Consider the following 14971-nt stretch of genomic DNA (forward strand, 5'->3'; position numbering starts at 1 on the left):
AAACATCGTCAGACGAAATGCAAATTCCCCCTCGATTGAGATGGCTGGCGGAACGAGGTCAAGAATCGGGACTGCGGTTGGAATTACGTCGTCGAGCTGCAGTCATCACCGCTCGGGGAATCGGGTCCAGGACCAGATGAGCTTATTCGGACTGCCTCCAAAACCATCTCATGGCAGATACAGCATCTCACGGAGTATCCAGGAGCATTGTTCAATCCGGAATATATGCTACCAACCCAAAAAGCCTGCTCAACTTTTAAGCTTACTCGCACAACTGCCGGCACAAATACCCGCACGCCTTCAGCACATTTTATATGCCACCGGGAAAACGTGCTTGGTTTGTAGAAACGTGCGTGGCGCAACCGCTGACCATGTTGATCGCCGTACTAGTATGGAGGTCGGCGATATCACAGCAGTCCTGTGACGAGATTCGGTGGTTTCCAGTCGCAACCAGTACTTTGGAAGCTGGCTCTGGGTCTCTGATCCGGACTCTTCGCGGACGCCTTCACAAAATGCTTGCTTATATATCCTGCGCTGTGTTGGTTCAAATTTACGGTTGTATGCAAGGGATAGTATTTCCCACACATGCAGACAGGTGAAGAATACTGAGCTCCATGTCAATTTTGGTAGTTCAGGGAGGAAATTTTTGCATTGTCATCTTCGCTCCTGGCTACATTAGTGCGGTCAACGAGATCCCTCGGAGAAAATATTACAAAATCGAGCAGTTCCATAATGGACTGTACATATTGAACTTCGCAATGGAGGACTTCATGGCCGCCGGCCGCGCGACTCGAGCCACCGCCCACCTGGCACCGCCTAAACGCGCTGATCCCTGCCTGCCAATTCTGCCACCGCCTCACAAATGGAAAAAAGTAATGTTGGCGCTTCCCCACAGCTCCATCTTATTTTTCTTCGCGCCCTCCAACACCCTCTCTCATTTTTTGTGATACCCCTTTCGTTTCTGCTGCCTGGTCTGGTCAATCACCGCGAAAATGGACCACCAGCAGTTTGTCCAGCTCCTTGAGAGCTTGATGCAGCGTAAGTCTACTGCCGCCGAGTACCCGCGCGCCCACACTTTTACTGACTTTGCAAAAGCCGACACCGAGCGCGTCAAGGCCGCGACCGCTGCTCTCAACAGGGACTACTACAAGTCGCCCGAGTCCCTCTCCCTTCTGCTCCAGATTCTCGTCTCCACCGAGTCCTCCCAACCTCTGCGCCAGCTTGCTGCTGTCGAGGCGAGAAAGCTTGTTGGAAAGCACTGGGCCAACTTCCCTGCAGACCAAAAGCCTCAAATTCGCAATGGCCTGCTCGAGGCGACCATGAACGAGGAAAACACGCTGGTGCGCCACTCGTCTGCCCGCGTCATTGCCGCCATGGCCAAGATCGACCTCGAGGACGGACAATGGACGGAGCTCCCCCAGACCCTGCAGCAGGCTGCGGCAAGCCAATTCGTGCGCCACCGCGAAGTCGCCGTCTTCATGATCTACACCTTGGTTGAGACCATGGGTGATATGTTCTCGGAAAACTTTGCCGAGCTCTTCACCCTCCTCAGCAAGACCATCCAGGACCAAGAGAGCTTGGAAGTTCGCGTCAACACCATGCTTGCTCTCAGCCGCGTGGCCATGCTTCTGGACCCGGAAGAGGACGAGCACTCCCTGAAGCTCTTTGAGGAGATTCTCCCCCACATGGTTGCGGTGCTCCAGGCCACCATTGACGCTGGTGCCGAGGACCAATCTATGCAGGCCTTTGAGGTCTTCCAGACCCTGCTCGGCTGCGAGTCGGCGCTCCTCAACAAGCACTTTGAGGACTTGGTCAACTTTATGAACCAGGTCGGCGCCAACACCAACTACGATGACGACATCCGCTCGCAAGCCCTTGCGTTCCTCATGCAGTGCGTCCGCTTCCGCAAGCTCAAGGTCCAGGGCAAGAAGCTTGGCGAGAAGCTTACCCTCACCGCGCTCCACATTTCGACTGAACTCGGCGACCTCTCCAGCGAGGACGAGGAAGTCACTCCTGCTCGCTCTGCCTTGGGCCTGCTCGATGTGCTCTCTCAAAGTCTGCCTCCTAACCAGGTCATTGTTCCCCTTCTCCACGCCATGGGCAACTATGTCAACAACAGCAACCCCGACTACAGGCGCGCGGGTATTCTCGCCCTTGGCATGTGTGTCGAGGGTGCCCCCGACTTCATTGCTACTCAGCTTGGCGAGATCCTTCCCCTTGCGCTCCGCCTTCTTGAAGACCCCGAGGTCAAGGTCCGCGCGGCCGCGCTTAACGGCGTTGCTCGGTTGGCCGATGACTTGGCCGAGGAGATGGCCAAGGAGCACAGCAGCCTCATTCCCGCCCTTGTCAAGAACCTCGACATGGCCATCGGCGCGACCCAGGGTGCCGAGAAGGAGCGCGCCCTTGAGATTGTCCGCGGTAGCTGCAACGCTATTGACTCCCTGATCGAAGGTCTCGACGAGGAGGACGCGGCCAAGTACGTTACTGAGCTTGTGCCCAGATTCAACCAGCTTTTCAACCACGAAGACTACAAGACCCAGGTTGCTTCTGTCGGTGCCGTTGGCTCTGTGGCCGCGGCCGCGGGCGGAGCCTTCCTTCCTTTCTTCGTTTCCACCATGCAGACTCTTGGACCCTATGTTCAGCTCAAGAACAGCCAGGAGGAGCTGGACCTGCGTGGCGTCGTCTGCGACTCCATCGGCAAGATTGCTGGTGCAGTGGGTCCCCAGCCCTTCAAGGACTACGTCAATGACCTGATGGCGGCTTCGGAAGAGGCTCTCAACCTTGACCACCCTCGCCTGCGTGAGACCAGCTACATCCTATGGAGCACCATGGCCAAGGTCTACGAGGAAGACTTTGAGCCGTACCTGAACGGTGTCGTCCAAGGCCTCATCAAGTGCCTTGAGCAGGATGAGGCTGACCTCGACCTGTCTCTTGGCGAGGAGGCCAAGGACCTCATTGGCCAGGAAGTTACGATTGCCGGCCAGAAGGTCAAGGTCGCCAGTGCTGGTGACGACGATGACGACGACGATGTCATTGATGAGGATGACGAGGACGAAGACGACTGGGATGACCTCAACGCGGTCACTGCTGTCGCCATGGAGAAGGAGATTGCTGTTGAGGTTATTGGCGACGTCATCACCGCTACCCGCGAGAAGTACCTGCCCTACCTCGAGCAGACCATCGACATGGTCTTGAAGATGGTTCACCACGCGTACGAGGGCGTTCGCAAGTCTGCGATTGGCACTCTCTGGCGCTCATACGCCTGCCTTTGGGGCATGGCTGAGGGCCGCGGTATGGCCAAGTGGCAACCTGGTATCCCGCTCAAGACCCAACCCACGGAAGAGCTCGTCAAGCTTGGCCAAGCTGCCATGACTGCTACTCTCGAAATTCTCGAGGACGAGATGGACCGGTAAGAGCATTTTTCCTTTAACCCCCCAACATTTGAAAGGATGACAACTCTTCGTTATTACCCAGCTCACTCTGACGCATAAATTGCGGTTGACGTGAACGCGATTCTGTTACTGATCAAATTCTTTACGCTTTGTCTGTTTCTTCATTTAATGGGGATCAAAGCTGACTAAAATTCAACAGTGGCACCGTTACCGACATCCTCCGTGACTTGGGCGCCACTCTCAAGCTCACTGGCCCCGCCATTCTTGTCAACGAAAAGGGCAACGTCGTTCCTCAGCTCACTCAGCACCTCATCTCCATCCTGACCAAGCGTCACGCTTGCCAGCAGGATCTCGGTGAGGAGGACGATGAGATCCTCGAGGAATCGTCCGAGTACGACTGGCTTGTCATTGAGGTCGCTCTTGACTGCGTGACCTGCCTGTCGGCTGCTCTTGGTGAGGACTTTAGCGAGCTTTGGAAGATCTTTGAGAAGCCCGTCATGAAGTACGCCAGTGGCCAAGAGTCTTTCGAGCGCAGCAACGCCGTTGGCTCCATTGCGGACTGCATTGGAAACATGAAGGGCGCCGTCACTGAATTCACTCCTGCCCTCATGAAGCTGATTGTCCACCGTCTGTCCGACGAGGACCCGGAGACTAGGTCTAACGCTGCCTACGCCATCGGCTTGCTCTGCGAGAAGTCGAACAACGAGCAGCTCGTTGTTGACAACTACAACACCATCTTCAGCAAGCTCGAGCCCATGCTCCACGACCAGCAGCAGGCTCGTATGCTGGACAACGCTGCTGGCTGCATCAGCCGCATGATTGTCAGGCACCCCAGCCGCGTTCCTCTTGGACAGGTTCTCCCCCGTCTGGTGGAGCTCCTCCCTCTCAGGGAAGACTTTGATGAGAATGCTCCTGTTTACCGCATGATCATCACGCTCTGTAAGTCAACTGCAATCTACTGCGACTGCAAAAACTGACCATTCTGCAGACGAGCACCAGGAGCCCACCATCCAGCAGCTGACGCCCCAGCTGATGCAAGTCTTCGAGAAGGTCCTTGGTCCTCCTCAGGAGCAGCTGGACGAGGAGACGCGCAGTGCGCTCGTCTCGCTTGTCCAGAAGCTGCAGGGCCACTAAAAAACGGTGCAGTCGTACCGATGATGATTGAATTTGTTTAGTTTTGATACCACAATCGCTTTGCTGGGTGGATGATAGAATGAAAGCATAATGACGAACCAAAAAATTGGGATACCACGGCGTGAGTCGGACAGAAGGGGGATTTTTCCACTAGAGTAGAGTTACGACCCAGGGAGGTTTTTTGCATGATGCGTATAGCTTCCACGGTACATACATGTAGCTCAAACAATTGGATTTGTTGAAGCTAGTCAAGAGCACCTGATCGCGTGATGGAACTAGAATGTTGGGGTTGGTGTAATAGTGGGATTGGACTTTGGACCGGTACCTACCGTGGGTCGTTGGCCACACGGTCATCCTTGCAGACTACTTAACAGACTAAAGTTTAAAGCATTCTCGCCCTCACTTCTTCACCACGCGCATCCATTCTTGTCGCATCGCATAGTTCCACTCATCTTGGATTCCAGCTATCCAAAACTAATCAGACACATTCAATACACCATTTCGACAATGCTTGCGTCGCGTTGGGCCACTCCACCTGCAGCAGGCTCGGCGAAGCCCGATGCCGCGCAACCGCAACACCAACAGCAATCACCACCACCACACGAGAAACCCGCAGACAAGGCCGAAGACGTCTCCTCTCCACGCGATGGAGCAGTCGCGCCCGAGCCTGACGCTCTCGAGCAGTCGAGTGTGCAGCCGGCACTCTCCACCTCCACTTCTGCAACCACCAACGCCGCAGCCGCAGTAGACGCGTCGTGGACCACCAACGGGGCGGCCCCCGAAGCGCCGCCTGCCATCTACAGCCTCGATCCCATGGCGGACGAATTTGCGCAAACGCGCGAGGACGACGACCTCTTCGACGACGACTTTACGCCCGTCGCCGAGCCGGTGGTCGAAGTCGACCTGACGCCCGTCCCTGTCGAAGACGAGACCGCCGTAACCAGCTCGCCCTCCGATGCCGCTGCTGAAATCGCCGCTGCCCTTGGCGGCGGTGCGCCGCCCTCTCACAACCACCCTCCCTCTGGCCCTGTCGACGCGGTGGCACGGCCGCCGCCCACGGGACCAAGTGCTGGTGCACGTGGCGCAAGAGACGGCGGGTTCCGTGGAGGACGGGGCCGTGGTAACAGAGGTGGAAGAGGTGGTACGCGCGGGGGAGCACCGACAGGCGGGCTTGGTGGCCTGGCTGGATCGCGGTTTGCGCCCGGCGCGTCTGCCAATGGCACGCAGAATAGAGAAAAGGACGTTGCGCATGGTGGGAACGCCAAATCAGAGGGAGAGCAACAGGCGGTTGCGGATGGACAAGATGGAGAGGACAAGGACGCTGCCGGCAAACCGGTCAGAAAAGAAGGCGCGGTTAGGGGCGACAGAAGCGCTACGGGAGGTATCAAGAAGGTGAGAATACTACAGCTCTACAATTCCCTCCATACAACGTTCATCGTGCTGACCTGACGCAGGACCGCCTCACCGAAGAGCAACTCGCTGCCCGCATGTCGGCCATCAAGCTCAAAAACGAGAGTCTGACGGCCGCCCACGCACGCGCCGAAGCCGATCTCGCTCAATACCAAAAGCGCGAAAAGGAAGCCGCCGCCAAAGCCGCCCAGCGCGCCAAAGCAGACCGCCAGAACCGGCAGGTCATGATGGGAGAGCGTGAGCGCAACAGGATGCGCAAGCTGAACGCACAGAGTGGACGCGAGTGGGACCTGGACAAGGAAGAGGGATTTGGCGGAACAGAGCGCGGGGCCAGGGGCGCGAAGAGAGGAGCGCATGGAGGTGTCGTTGGCAGTAGGCACGCGGCCAACGATGCAGAGTCTAAGTCCGCGGACAGTATCCGTTCCACCTCGAACGACACGTCTCACGCACCGCAAAATGGGCACGGGAGGGGTGGACGCGGCGGCCGACGTGGAGGAGGCAGACGCGCCTCTGGCGGTAACCACAATCCCTCAGCACAAGCAGCGCCGGCACCACAAGCCGTCCCCACAACCGCCGACTTTCCCGAACTCCCATCATCGAGCACGCCGTCCGGTGGAGCGGCACCCAACACGGAGACGGCGGCGCCGCAACTGTCGTTCCCCAACGCCAAACAGACCACGGGCACGAACGGCACTGTTGCCACTGATCTTTCAACCGACCAAAAGGAGGCAGACGCCACACAGAAAGACGGCAAGACGGAGACAGACGCGCCGACAGCCAAGGGAGATGCTGTAAAGGAGGAGAAGCGGCCAGACCCGCCCGCGCGCATCGAGAGCTTTGGCATCTCTTCGCTCAAGGGCACGAGCTGGGCGGACCAGGTCGATGGCGAGGAATAAGTTAAGAAACGTCAAAGCATCATCCCAATTCAGTTGGGAGAGGCCCAAAAAGCATGAGGGACGGCGAGTGCCAGATGACGTTGAGCAAAACAAAGCAAGCAGACGCAGAGCAGCAAAGGCAATGACGGAAATAGAGAGCACGCATGCGCTGAGTGACGGAAGACAGACCTTGAGTGAGGACATGCGATTGGGATTGGTTTTGAGCGGTTGGTTGCGGTTGTATCCCCTGGTTTGTTTGTCTCGGTTGGGCTGTCTGTATTTTTACTACTCGATCATCTTCTGCGTTTTGTTGGCAGGGGGAATTAGGATCGACTGTTTGGCCTCATTGCTCTGCTCCGTTCCGCTCTAGCTAAGCTTGTTCGTCTGTATACCTACACATCTATCATACTCTTTCCACGAACTCCACGGACCATACTACCGCGCTGCTCGCTACTGTAAACAAGGCCGCTCACTATCACAAGTGGTGCGTGACCCACATCCCCTGTCCTCTTTTCCACACATTCATCCCTTCAGATGCCCCAATTCTTCCAGCCTCTGGAGACTTTACTTCTCCCCGAAAGTCGACACTAATATACCTGAGTATTTGTCTTGTCATCTTTCTTCCTCGTGCACCCCGCAATATGGAGTATATGCATTAGTGCTAGATTCTCGCGCAAGGCTTATAGACAGCACTGGAAGTTGAGCGGATATGGCCATCTCTGTGACCTAAATCCATCCAGCAAGGACGGGTGAAAAACCGACAGCCCAGCGCCCTCAGCCGATTCGCATGTACGGGCGCAAACATGACGTTCATATTAACTGTGGTGCTCCAGCTGGCCAGGAAGCGGGTCTGTATCTGCATTTCGCATTCACTGGCCATGTTTATATTCCCCAAATTCCAACCTACTAGCAAGGACCGGGATGGAGTCGGACGGCAGTGGATCGACTGGCAGCGTTGGTAGGCCACGAGGGTGTTCTCTTAAGGGACACAACTTGCAATCTTGATGTATATATTCCCTCATTGTCCCTTCAACTTCAACGAGCTGTACGGCCTACTTGGCTGGGTTGGAAGGCCATCGGTTACCCTTCTATCTATTCAAGGGATAGAACCTGTGACTTGTGGCGCAAAACCCGACTTCAAGTCCGAGTCGCAGACTCCCGCCTCAGCTCGTTGTTTTTGTTTTTCTTTTTTCTTAGTTCGACTCCAGCCGGTTCGGTTCCTTTTTGCCCTTCCCCCTTGTTGTCTTTTATTTCTTGTCGTTGACTTGGGAAGGAAAACAGCTATAGCTGCTCGCTGCTCATTGCTGAGTACTCTTACATCCGGCCGGCCTTGCGCTACTACTACTCTAATATTAGCACTGTTGATGAATTGGGCGGTTGTGTGCTGTGTGTCATCACATGTCGGCGCCCTGGTACAACTGCTAAGTCCTCCAGCATGGTGTATATAGAGCAAGCCGCAGACTGCGCTGGAGCGATTTAGCGAGCGAGCAAGGAGGAGATATTGGCGAAGATGACAAAACTTTCCCAGTTGGTATGTTGCCACAAATCCATACCTTTTCCCTGTGATCTTCTATTTTGAAGTTGGGAGCGACTGGGTATCACATTGTCTTTTAGTAAGGTTTCACAGTAGGGAACGAAAGGGATCTAAAATCGGCCTGCCTCCAAATCATAGCGCACTCAAACACAAGTGCTTAAATACTCCTCATTACAGTCCTTTGAGAGGAAAACCTCTTTGTCAGGGGCTTAAGTACTCGCCGCCTTCTTGCGTTCTTGTCGCAACAATAAGACTTGGAATTGGCAACTTTTTCATCACTGACTGTGGTTCGGCTGTAGAAGGAAGTCGCGAAGCACGCGGATCGCGGGCGACTGCTCCTCTCAGAAACTAGCACTCCCCCACGTGCTTCCTCTCTCGAGGACATGGCTGTGAGATTTCTCGACTGGCTTGCCATTCACAAACAAAGCGGCTGTTTTGGAGAACCAGATCTTGTATCTGCTGATACAACGACTTTTCCCAGTCTTTGCCCCTCGTCCCTGAAATTCGACTTTCAGAACGTGCAAATGACGTTGCTCTATTCCTGAAATCATAATCTACTTCTTCTCGCAATGCCCATTTCTTTATACCCCCTGCGCCCTTGATCAATTATCGATCCACTTGCTGCCTTGATGCCTATTCAAAAATCTCAGCCGAACTGACGCCTCAAATCGAAGGCTTCCTATCCGTGTGCCTTTCTGCCTTGCTGCCTGCCTGTCTACCTGCCCGCCGTCTTGAACTTGCACCGAAACTCGACATCTCGATCCCCCTCCATCAACCAGCCCTCTCTCCCTCTGCACACGCTCCGCTGCACCCACCCATACCTCCTCGTTTTCGCATCGTCGCGCCACCGCAGCTCAGATAGATTGCAAGCTCCAGTCTCCCCACCCACCACTGCCTGCAGGCAGCGTCCGCCGTGGTTCGCTCCCATTGTGCACATAGCTCCGCAGCCACCGACGAAATCACAAAAGTATATCCGTAGCTCGCCGGCAGATCGACTCCCTCCACCGCTCGCTCGCTCCCGTCAAGGATCCGAGCCGAGCGCCGCCGCGCCCCCCGTCCGTCGCTTGGCTGGGTGTCCGGGCAAGGCTGGGAGCGACGGCTTTGCGCACGTAGGGCCGCCGCCGTTGGATAAGCTTGTGTTGGTGCACCCCCTGTCGGCATCACTACCGGGTAGCGAAGCTGCACCCGCGACTCGCGCTCGAACTCGGTTTTGATCGCATAGCTTGACTGTTTTTGGCTTCTCGAACACGACAGGGCAGCAGGAGGTGGTGCGGTAGGTGAACGGGTGGATGGACTGGTAGGGCTCAGTGGCAGAATAACCGGTGGATGTTTTTGCTTGTTGGTGGCTGGTGGAGGGTCGGATGCGGAAAAGGGAGAAGGAGAACGGGAAAGGGCGATCAGGGGGTGGTTGGGGTGGTGTGGCTGAAGCGGGTAGTGCGGGGGTGGGGCAAGGGGGTGCGTGCGGCCAATGGGTATGTGCGCGCACGGGGTGGTGTCCACGGATGGTGGGGGAAGGAAAAGGTCGAGCTTAGCTTTCGGTGTTGCATGCATCCAACGGCCTCACGGTTGCTCCTACGGCCGTGGGTTGGGTAGACCTACAGGCGGATGATTAGTATAGCATAAACGAGAGAAGTGAAAGAAAAGAAAAGGGGACGGTGCAGAGCAGAGCCAGGATGTCATGATCTGCAGCTCGTCATTCAGAGTTTCGGAGGCCGTTGCTGCGTGTTTCGAGTTTGCGGTTGGTCAGTCCAACTGCAGCTCAATGCACTGCGACACAGGGTCGAGACGAGACTGAACAACTCCAGGATGGACGACCTCGCAAACAGGCAAATCATGGCGCTTTCCGTCGACGTCCTGCGCCTACCGCTCGCGCATACATACATGTACGGTTCGTTGTGCCTAGGTTTACCGGCCACATTGCGGCAGTTGCGACAACAAACATCCAGACAACAACAACGGAAATCTTTCTCATCATCTCGCAGCGACGTGCCGTCCGCTCATGGCATCAGCCAGGGCCCTTTCGTGACTCGAGGCACTGGAACAGGAGGCAGTCCGGCGCCAGAACCGAGAACTGGCGCATGTCCAAGACGGATAGCACGGACATGCTTATCCTTCCCGTTCGTATTGAGGATGCTTGGTGGATGGAGGAGCAGAAACGTCAAGACAGCCAGGCGGGTGTGTGTGCCGTCATCCGGTTCGGTGCGCTGCGCGCCGATTGACTCTCAGCCCTTCAGCCCTCTAGCCTTCTCGCTCAGCTGGCTAGCCACCACGATTCATGGACGCTCGCGCGGGTGGGCGCGCCGTCCGCCTTCGCGGTAAGGCTGCGGCGGTGCATACCCCAGGCAGCCCGGGCACTGGCCAGCCAAGAGGTCCGGTCAATCGGTCGCCGGTCGGCGTGTTCGTAAAGTCAAAATTGACCGCAACTGAACACTTGACCCTCACCGCTTCCTCAACAACTGCGTCCCGGCTGGACTGCCTGCCTGCCAGCTGCTCGTTGAGACCTGGTGATCGAGGGGACGGTGCGAGCTGAGCGCATCATCAGTCTGCTTCCGCGGAGTTGGAACCGCGCTTTCGGCCCTTACGACTGTTGTTGCTGTGGAGGAGAGCAGTGATGTGCCGTTGTTGCTGCTATCGCTTGGACCACCCGCTTGCTTTGCTTTCTTTTCTTCCCCGTCGATTTTCTTGTTGTCGTTTCGAGTTGATTGCTCCGCGGGCGATGTAGCTGCAACAACGGCATTGTCCAGCGTGTGGCTTTTTTCATCTCCTGTGTTTTGAGGAAGTCCTTGGATCCTGTGGTTGGTTTTGTGCACTGACAGCACAGCCACTTCGCAGCCACCGCTGCTGCTGCTTGCCTATTCGCACTGGTACTGCTCTGGTTGATCAAGTTAATAGAGAGATCGAGGCACCGGCGCAGCGTGTACAGTGTAGCACAATTCTACAGCTATGCCATTTCCAAATCGGCGCCTGCGTCTCAAAAACCGATATTCGCAGAGCGCGCGCTAATGAAGGAAAGAATTCCGAGGCTGGCTGGACGTGGGATGGTCTTGTCTCGTCTTCTTCAACAGAGTTCAGGCATTCAGATCTGTGTCGTTATTGATCGATCCAAACTGGCCTTTGCAGCTGCTGATGGCACCGAGCGCCCTCCTCTTCACTCGGCCCAGTCACAGAAAACGAGCAGCAAGTGGCAGGTGGTGTTGGTGCTCTTCCTTGGAAGACGTCTTGATGGCGCAAGGGCCGAACTGTTGCTTCAACCTTGTCCCTTGTCCTGAGCTGAGACCGGCCGCAAAGTTCCAGCTCGGCCAGCCAGCCAATTACATCCTCGGAACGGGCATGATTGGTCAACGTGGCGGCAACGGTGGCATGGATGGGTGCGTACGGGGATGTCTGAAGATATCTGGAGAAGAGAAGAAAAACGAAGATGTTGGTAACAGTGACCGTCGTCTTCGGTGGTCGGAGGAGCGTCGTCCTGGCGGCCAGGAATTCAACAATCCAGCAGTTGTCGGAAAAGGGAGAACCCCAGCTTTCCCAGGCGTCGAACAGGGAAGCGACAAGCTTGCTTCCCTGGTGGCTGGAGCGACGCTAAACACAGAGAGAAGGCGGTCCAAGTCATTGAACGCTGAGAAGCTGCACTGCACCTGACCACCTCTCGATGCTGGCAGTGAGTCGTCCGCCCGTGGCCGGGGCGGAGCTTGCACACACTGCAAGTCTTGGCCTCAGGATTTGTTCGACACCTTAGAAGTCTTCGTGGTGCGTGACAAGACCACAAGCTCTACTAGCAAGAGTCACTCGTCCAGCAGCGCGGCACGAGCTCCACCCACGCGGTCCAGGTCATGTCGGTCGATTCTTCACTCACCGCTCTGCCTCTGCTCCTCTTTCCCCTCCCTCCTCACTCTGTCTTCTCCACTCCGCTGGCCGCGAGACGTCGTCCGATGTAGATGCAGACCTACTTCCGTCCGTGTTCGGGAGCCGGCCACCCGTCGCTGCAGGTGGTGGTGATCGCTATGCGGGTTGCAGGTCGAGCCGTTAGTTCCCTATCCAACGCGAGCCAATCGCGTTTGCAGCCAGCAGTAGAGAAAAATGCGGAGAACTAATTTGCTAATACTTGTCTGATTGGCTGGTTGAACGACATGCAGAAATATTGTATGCAGTCTGGTATGCGAGCTGTATTGATGGCGCTGTAAGAAATGAGGGGGCTAAAGGGCGCGACTTTACCCGTATGGTACGTCGTCTGGAAGTACTTCGCGAATAGGAATCATCGCGAGAAAAAGAGGAGCTGGTGGCTGCCAACACCAAGGATTTGACACTTCTGAGCCTTGCTCTGGCTCTGGCTCGAAAAGACATGTTCCGAAATTGATTGTCTGGGCGGAGAAAAGGGGGCAAGAGCTCCGACCCTATGAGTTCCCAGGGCTGTTGTCATTTGTAGGTAAAAAGGAGCAAATAAACCATGCTGCAGCAAATCTGTGGCCACAATAAGAGGTGGCTGAGATGGCGAAGAGGCCGATGACGACAGAAACACATTGAGGCCATCCACATGCGTACGTGGGTCCAGAAGGTAACACCATCTCTGCGCACACGCGCCCCATATGGCACGAACCACATACTTCCCTCGTCGTTCTTGACTGCCATCAGTCCACCGCCGTCTCCTGCTTCACGCGCCGCCGCGCTGTGACGAGTTGCGTCGGCGTGGACAAGTCGTTGCCTGTTCCTGCAACATGCAGCCAGCCAACCGAGCGAAACCCAACCACCCAAGTACGTACCTAGGGTACTCGTGTAGCACAACATGTACAGAGGTACTTTGTCCACGTACCATTCACTGCACGCATGCACATGTGGCGGCGCCCAGCCAGCCGACAACGAGCGACACGACGACGACGCGAACCAGTGCCTCGTTGCTCATCTGTGCTGCGCCAGACGCGTGAAACGTGACGCCGCGTCGTCGCCGCTGCCGCGGCAAGCAAACAAGCAAGCAAGCATGCAGCCGACCTCGTCTCGCTCCGTATCGTCTTCTTCGCGCGTACCATGTGTCGCTGGTGCACGCGATGTGCATCTGCACGCGGCTTTTGCAGAACAGCAAGGAGGCGGAGGAAACTTTGCGAAAGAGGTAGAGGTAGAGCGAAGAAGCTCGAGCCAGAAATCCAAAGGCAAAGACACGGCAGCACGCGGGGCTGCTAGCATGCGTGGGGGCCAGCTTGGTGGCCAGCACAAACGCAATGCACAAGAAAAAGAAACGAAGGAAAATGCATCTCCGACAAAAGGAGTTGTTCTTCTAACCAAACTGACATGGCGTGAAATGAAATGGCCAGAAACAAAAAGGCGCGGTGATGGACAAAAGTACCTGCAGTAGGTCGCGGTACCTAGAGGTAGGCGCCTTAGGCTGCGCAGGCGGATGGGTGGTGAAAGCGGGAGACGTGATGCGCTAGAAGAGGTGACAAGCTGGCTGCGCTGGGCGGTGCTCTGTCATGCATGCGCAGTGATGTATCGATGGGTGTTTACATCCACAGTTGTCGTCTAGCAAAGTAATAAGATCAGTTTCGAGGAAAATAGTAGACGGCGCAAGTAGTGGCAGGAAAGAAAGACGAACGAGAGTTTCCTGCGGAAGGGAGTTGAGTCGCAAGACCGAGCGGATATGTCCAACCACACTAGCCCCTTTGCGGCTTGGTATGCGCCAGGTGTTGGAGAAGACGCATGGCATGGATGGGTGGTTAGTTGCCGCGCCAACTCACAGGCATACCAGAAGCCCAACCAAACTCCAGCCGTTCAACCTCCCTCTCTCGAACCGTGCCGACCGAACCACTGTGCTCGAGTCAAGTCGAGACGCACCAGCACTTTTCTTTCTTTTTCGCTTGCCTCTCTTTGCGTCACCGGTCGACGCTTGCCGTGATTTGCAGTTGCATAACTTGTGCGGCCGTCTGCTCATCCATGCATCCATAGGCCGTGGAGCGCGCGCCTTGATTCGACTCGAGCACTTGCGCAAAACACAAGGAGATAGTTGCTTTGACAAAGACGGTGAATTGGTCGTATGTAGTGAGTACGTAAGGTCAGGCAAGGTAACGCCAGTATGCCGAAGAATATCTTCAGAATGGCAGCGACAGGCCAACCTCGCGCCCATGCCATCCGCCAACCTCTTCCCATCTGTCAGTATCCAAGAGTCCAAACAGCAGAGCAGAGCAATGCCAAGTCAAGTCATGCGCCTTTCTTCCTCTTACCTCTCGCCCCCAACCACAAAATCAAAGGCCCTTCCTTCATCCTTCATCCTTCTCTCTTGCCAAGGCGCGCATGCATGCATGCTGCCGCCTGCTTGCTTGCTTGCCTGCTTGCCTGCTTGCCTGCTTGCCTGCTTGCTCATCCATCCTTTCGTTCGCCATCTCTTTCTGTGCAAAAAAAGAAAACTTCCAAGAGGTCTAAGGAGTCGTACGGAGATAAAGCAGGAAAAAAACGCCCATGCGTGATATCGTTCGCCGTGCTGCTGCACCCGCACAGTCGACATGCCTGTACATCATGCCCTAACTGCCAGCCACATCGTCAACTGCTGTACCAATCAATCAATCAAACCATGGGCGGCCAGGGATAAGTTCGATCCAATCGTTCGTTGAGAGGGTTTGGGGGCCGACCAAAGAAAAAATGAT

At 55.8% G+C, this 14971-nt stretch overlaps 6 protein-coding genes across 6 annotated transcripts; 4 read left to right on the forward strand and 2 right to left on the reverse strand.

Annotated features, from left to right (window-relative positions):
* The first annotated feature begins 909 nt into the window (after positions 1-909).
* On the forward strand, positions 910-4934 carry BKA78DRAFT_145248 (karyopherin Kap123). The gene is made up of 4 exons (XM_066882861.1): positions 910-1038; positions 1096-3409; positions 3592-4331; positions 4381-4934. Exons 1-4 carry the CDS (start codon positions 993-995, stop codon positions 4524-4526), a joined length of 3246 nt encoding a protein of 1081 aa, XP_066743132.1. The 5' UTR covers positions 910-992; the 3' UTR covers positions 4527-4934.
* On the forward strand, positions 4928-7258 carry BKA78DRAFT_315958 (uncharacterized protein). The gene is made up of 2 exons (XM_066888592.1): positions 4928-5918; positions 5981-7258. Exons 1-2 carry the CDS (start codon positions 5034-5036, stop codon positions 6830-6832), a joined length of 1737 nt encoding a protein of 578 aa, XP_066743133.1. The 5' UTR covers positions 4928-5033; the 3' UTR covers positions 6833-7258.
* Positions 7259-9006: 1748 nt separating this feature from the next.
* BKA78DRAFT_145265 (uncharacterized protein) lies at positions 9007-10023 on the reverse strand. The gene has a single exon (XM_066882863.1). It carries the CDS (start codon positions 9894-9896, stop codon positions 9117-9119), a length of 780 nt encoding a protein of 259 aa, XP_066743134.1. The 5' UTR covers positions 9897-10023; the 3' UTR covers positions 9007-9116.
* On the forward strand, positions 10024-10793 carry BKA78DRAFT_145264 (uncharacterized protein). The gene has a single exon (XM_066882862.1). It carries the CDS (start codon positions 10152-10154, stop codon positions 10662-10664), a length of 513 nt encoding a protein of 170 aa, XP_066743135.1. The 5' UTR covers positions 10024-10151; the 3' UTR covers positions 10665-10793.
* Positions 10794-12499: 1706 nt separating this feature from the next.
* On the reverse strand, positions 12500-13179 carry BKA78DRAFT_315961 (uncharacterized protein). The gene has a single exon (XM_066888593.1). The coding sequence runs from the start codon at positions 13125-13127 to the stop codon at positions 12759-12761; it is 369 nt and encodes a 122-aa protein (XP_066743136.1). The 5' UTR covers positions 13128-13179; the 3' UTR covers positions 12500-12758.
* BKA78DRAFT_145277 (uncharacterized protein) lies at positions 13027-13982 on the forward strand. Its single transcript, XM_066882864.1, has one exon. It carries the CDS (start codon positions 13126-13128, stop codon positions 13687-13689), a length of 564 nt encoding a protein of 187 aa, XP_066743137.1. The 5' UTR covers positions 13027-13125; the 3' UTR covers positions 13690-13982.
* Positions 13983-14971: the final 989 nt, after the last annotated feature.

Source organism: Phyllosticta capitalensis, assembly GCF_038381095.1.
Source record: "Phyllosticta capitalensis strain CBS 128856 chromosome Unknown BKA78scaffold_6, whole genome shotgun sequence".
Lineage (NCBI taxonomy): Eukaryota > Fungi > Ascomycota > Dothideomycetes > Botryosphaeriales > Phyllostictaceae > Phyllosticta > Phyllosticta capitalensis.

Excerpts from the sequence above, each read along its gene's own strand:
- BKA78DRAFT_145248 (XM_066882861.1), top strand. The coding sequence starts at position 993 with ATGGACCACCAGCAGTTTGTCCAGCTCCTTGAGAGCTTGATGCAGC. Across the intron at positions 3,410-3,591 it reads CTCGAGGACGAGATGGACCG|TGGCACCGTTACCGACATCC; the intron begins GTAAGAGCATTT and ends AAAATTCAACAG. Across the intron at positions 4,332-4,380 it reads CCGCATGATCATCACGCTCT|ACGAGCACCAGGAGCCCACC; the intron begins GTAAGTCAACTG and ends ACCATTCTGCAG.
- BKA78DRAFT_315958 (XM_066888592.1), top strand. The coding sequence starts at position 5,034 with ATGCTTGCGTCGCGTTGGGCCACTCCACCTGCAGCAGGCTCGGCGAAG. Across the intron at positions 5,919-5,980 it reads CTACGGGAGGTATCAAGAAG|GACCGCCTCACCGAAGAGCA; the intron begins GTGAGAATACTA and ends GACCTGACGCAG.
- BKA78DRAFT_145264 (XM_066882862.1), top strand. The coding sequence starts at position 10,152 with ATGGACGACCTCGCAAACAGGCAAATCATGGCGCTTTCCGTCGACGTC.
- BKA78DRAFT_315961 (XM_066888593.1), bottom strand. The coding sequence starts at position 13,127 with ATGTTGTGCTACACGAGTACCCTAGGTACGTACTTGGGTGGTTGGGTT.
- BKA78DRAFT_145265 (XM_066882863.1), bottom strand. The coding sequence starts at position 9,896 with ATGCATGCAACACCGAAAGCTAAGCTCGACCTTTTCCTTCCCCCACCA.
- BKA78DRAFT_145277 (XM_066882864.1), top strand. The coding sequence starts at position 13,126 with ATGTACAGAGGTACTTTGTCCACGTACCATTCACTGCACGCATGCACA.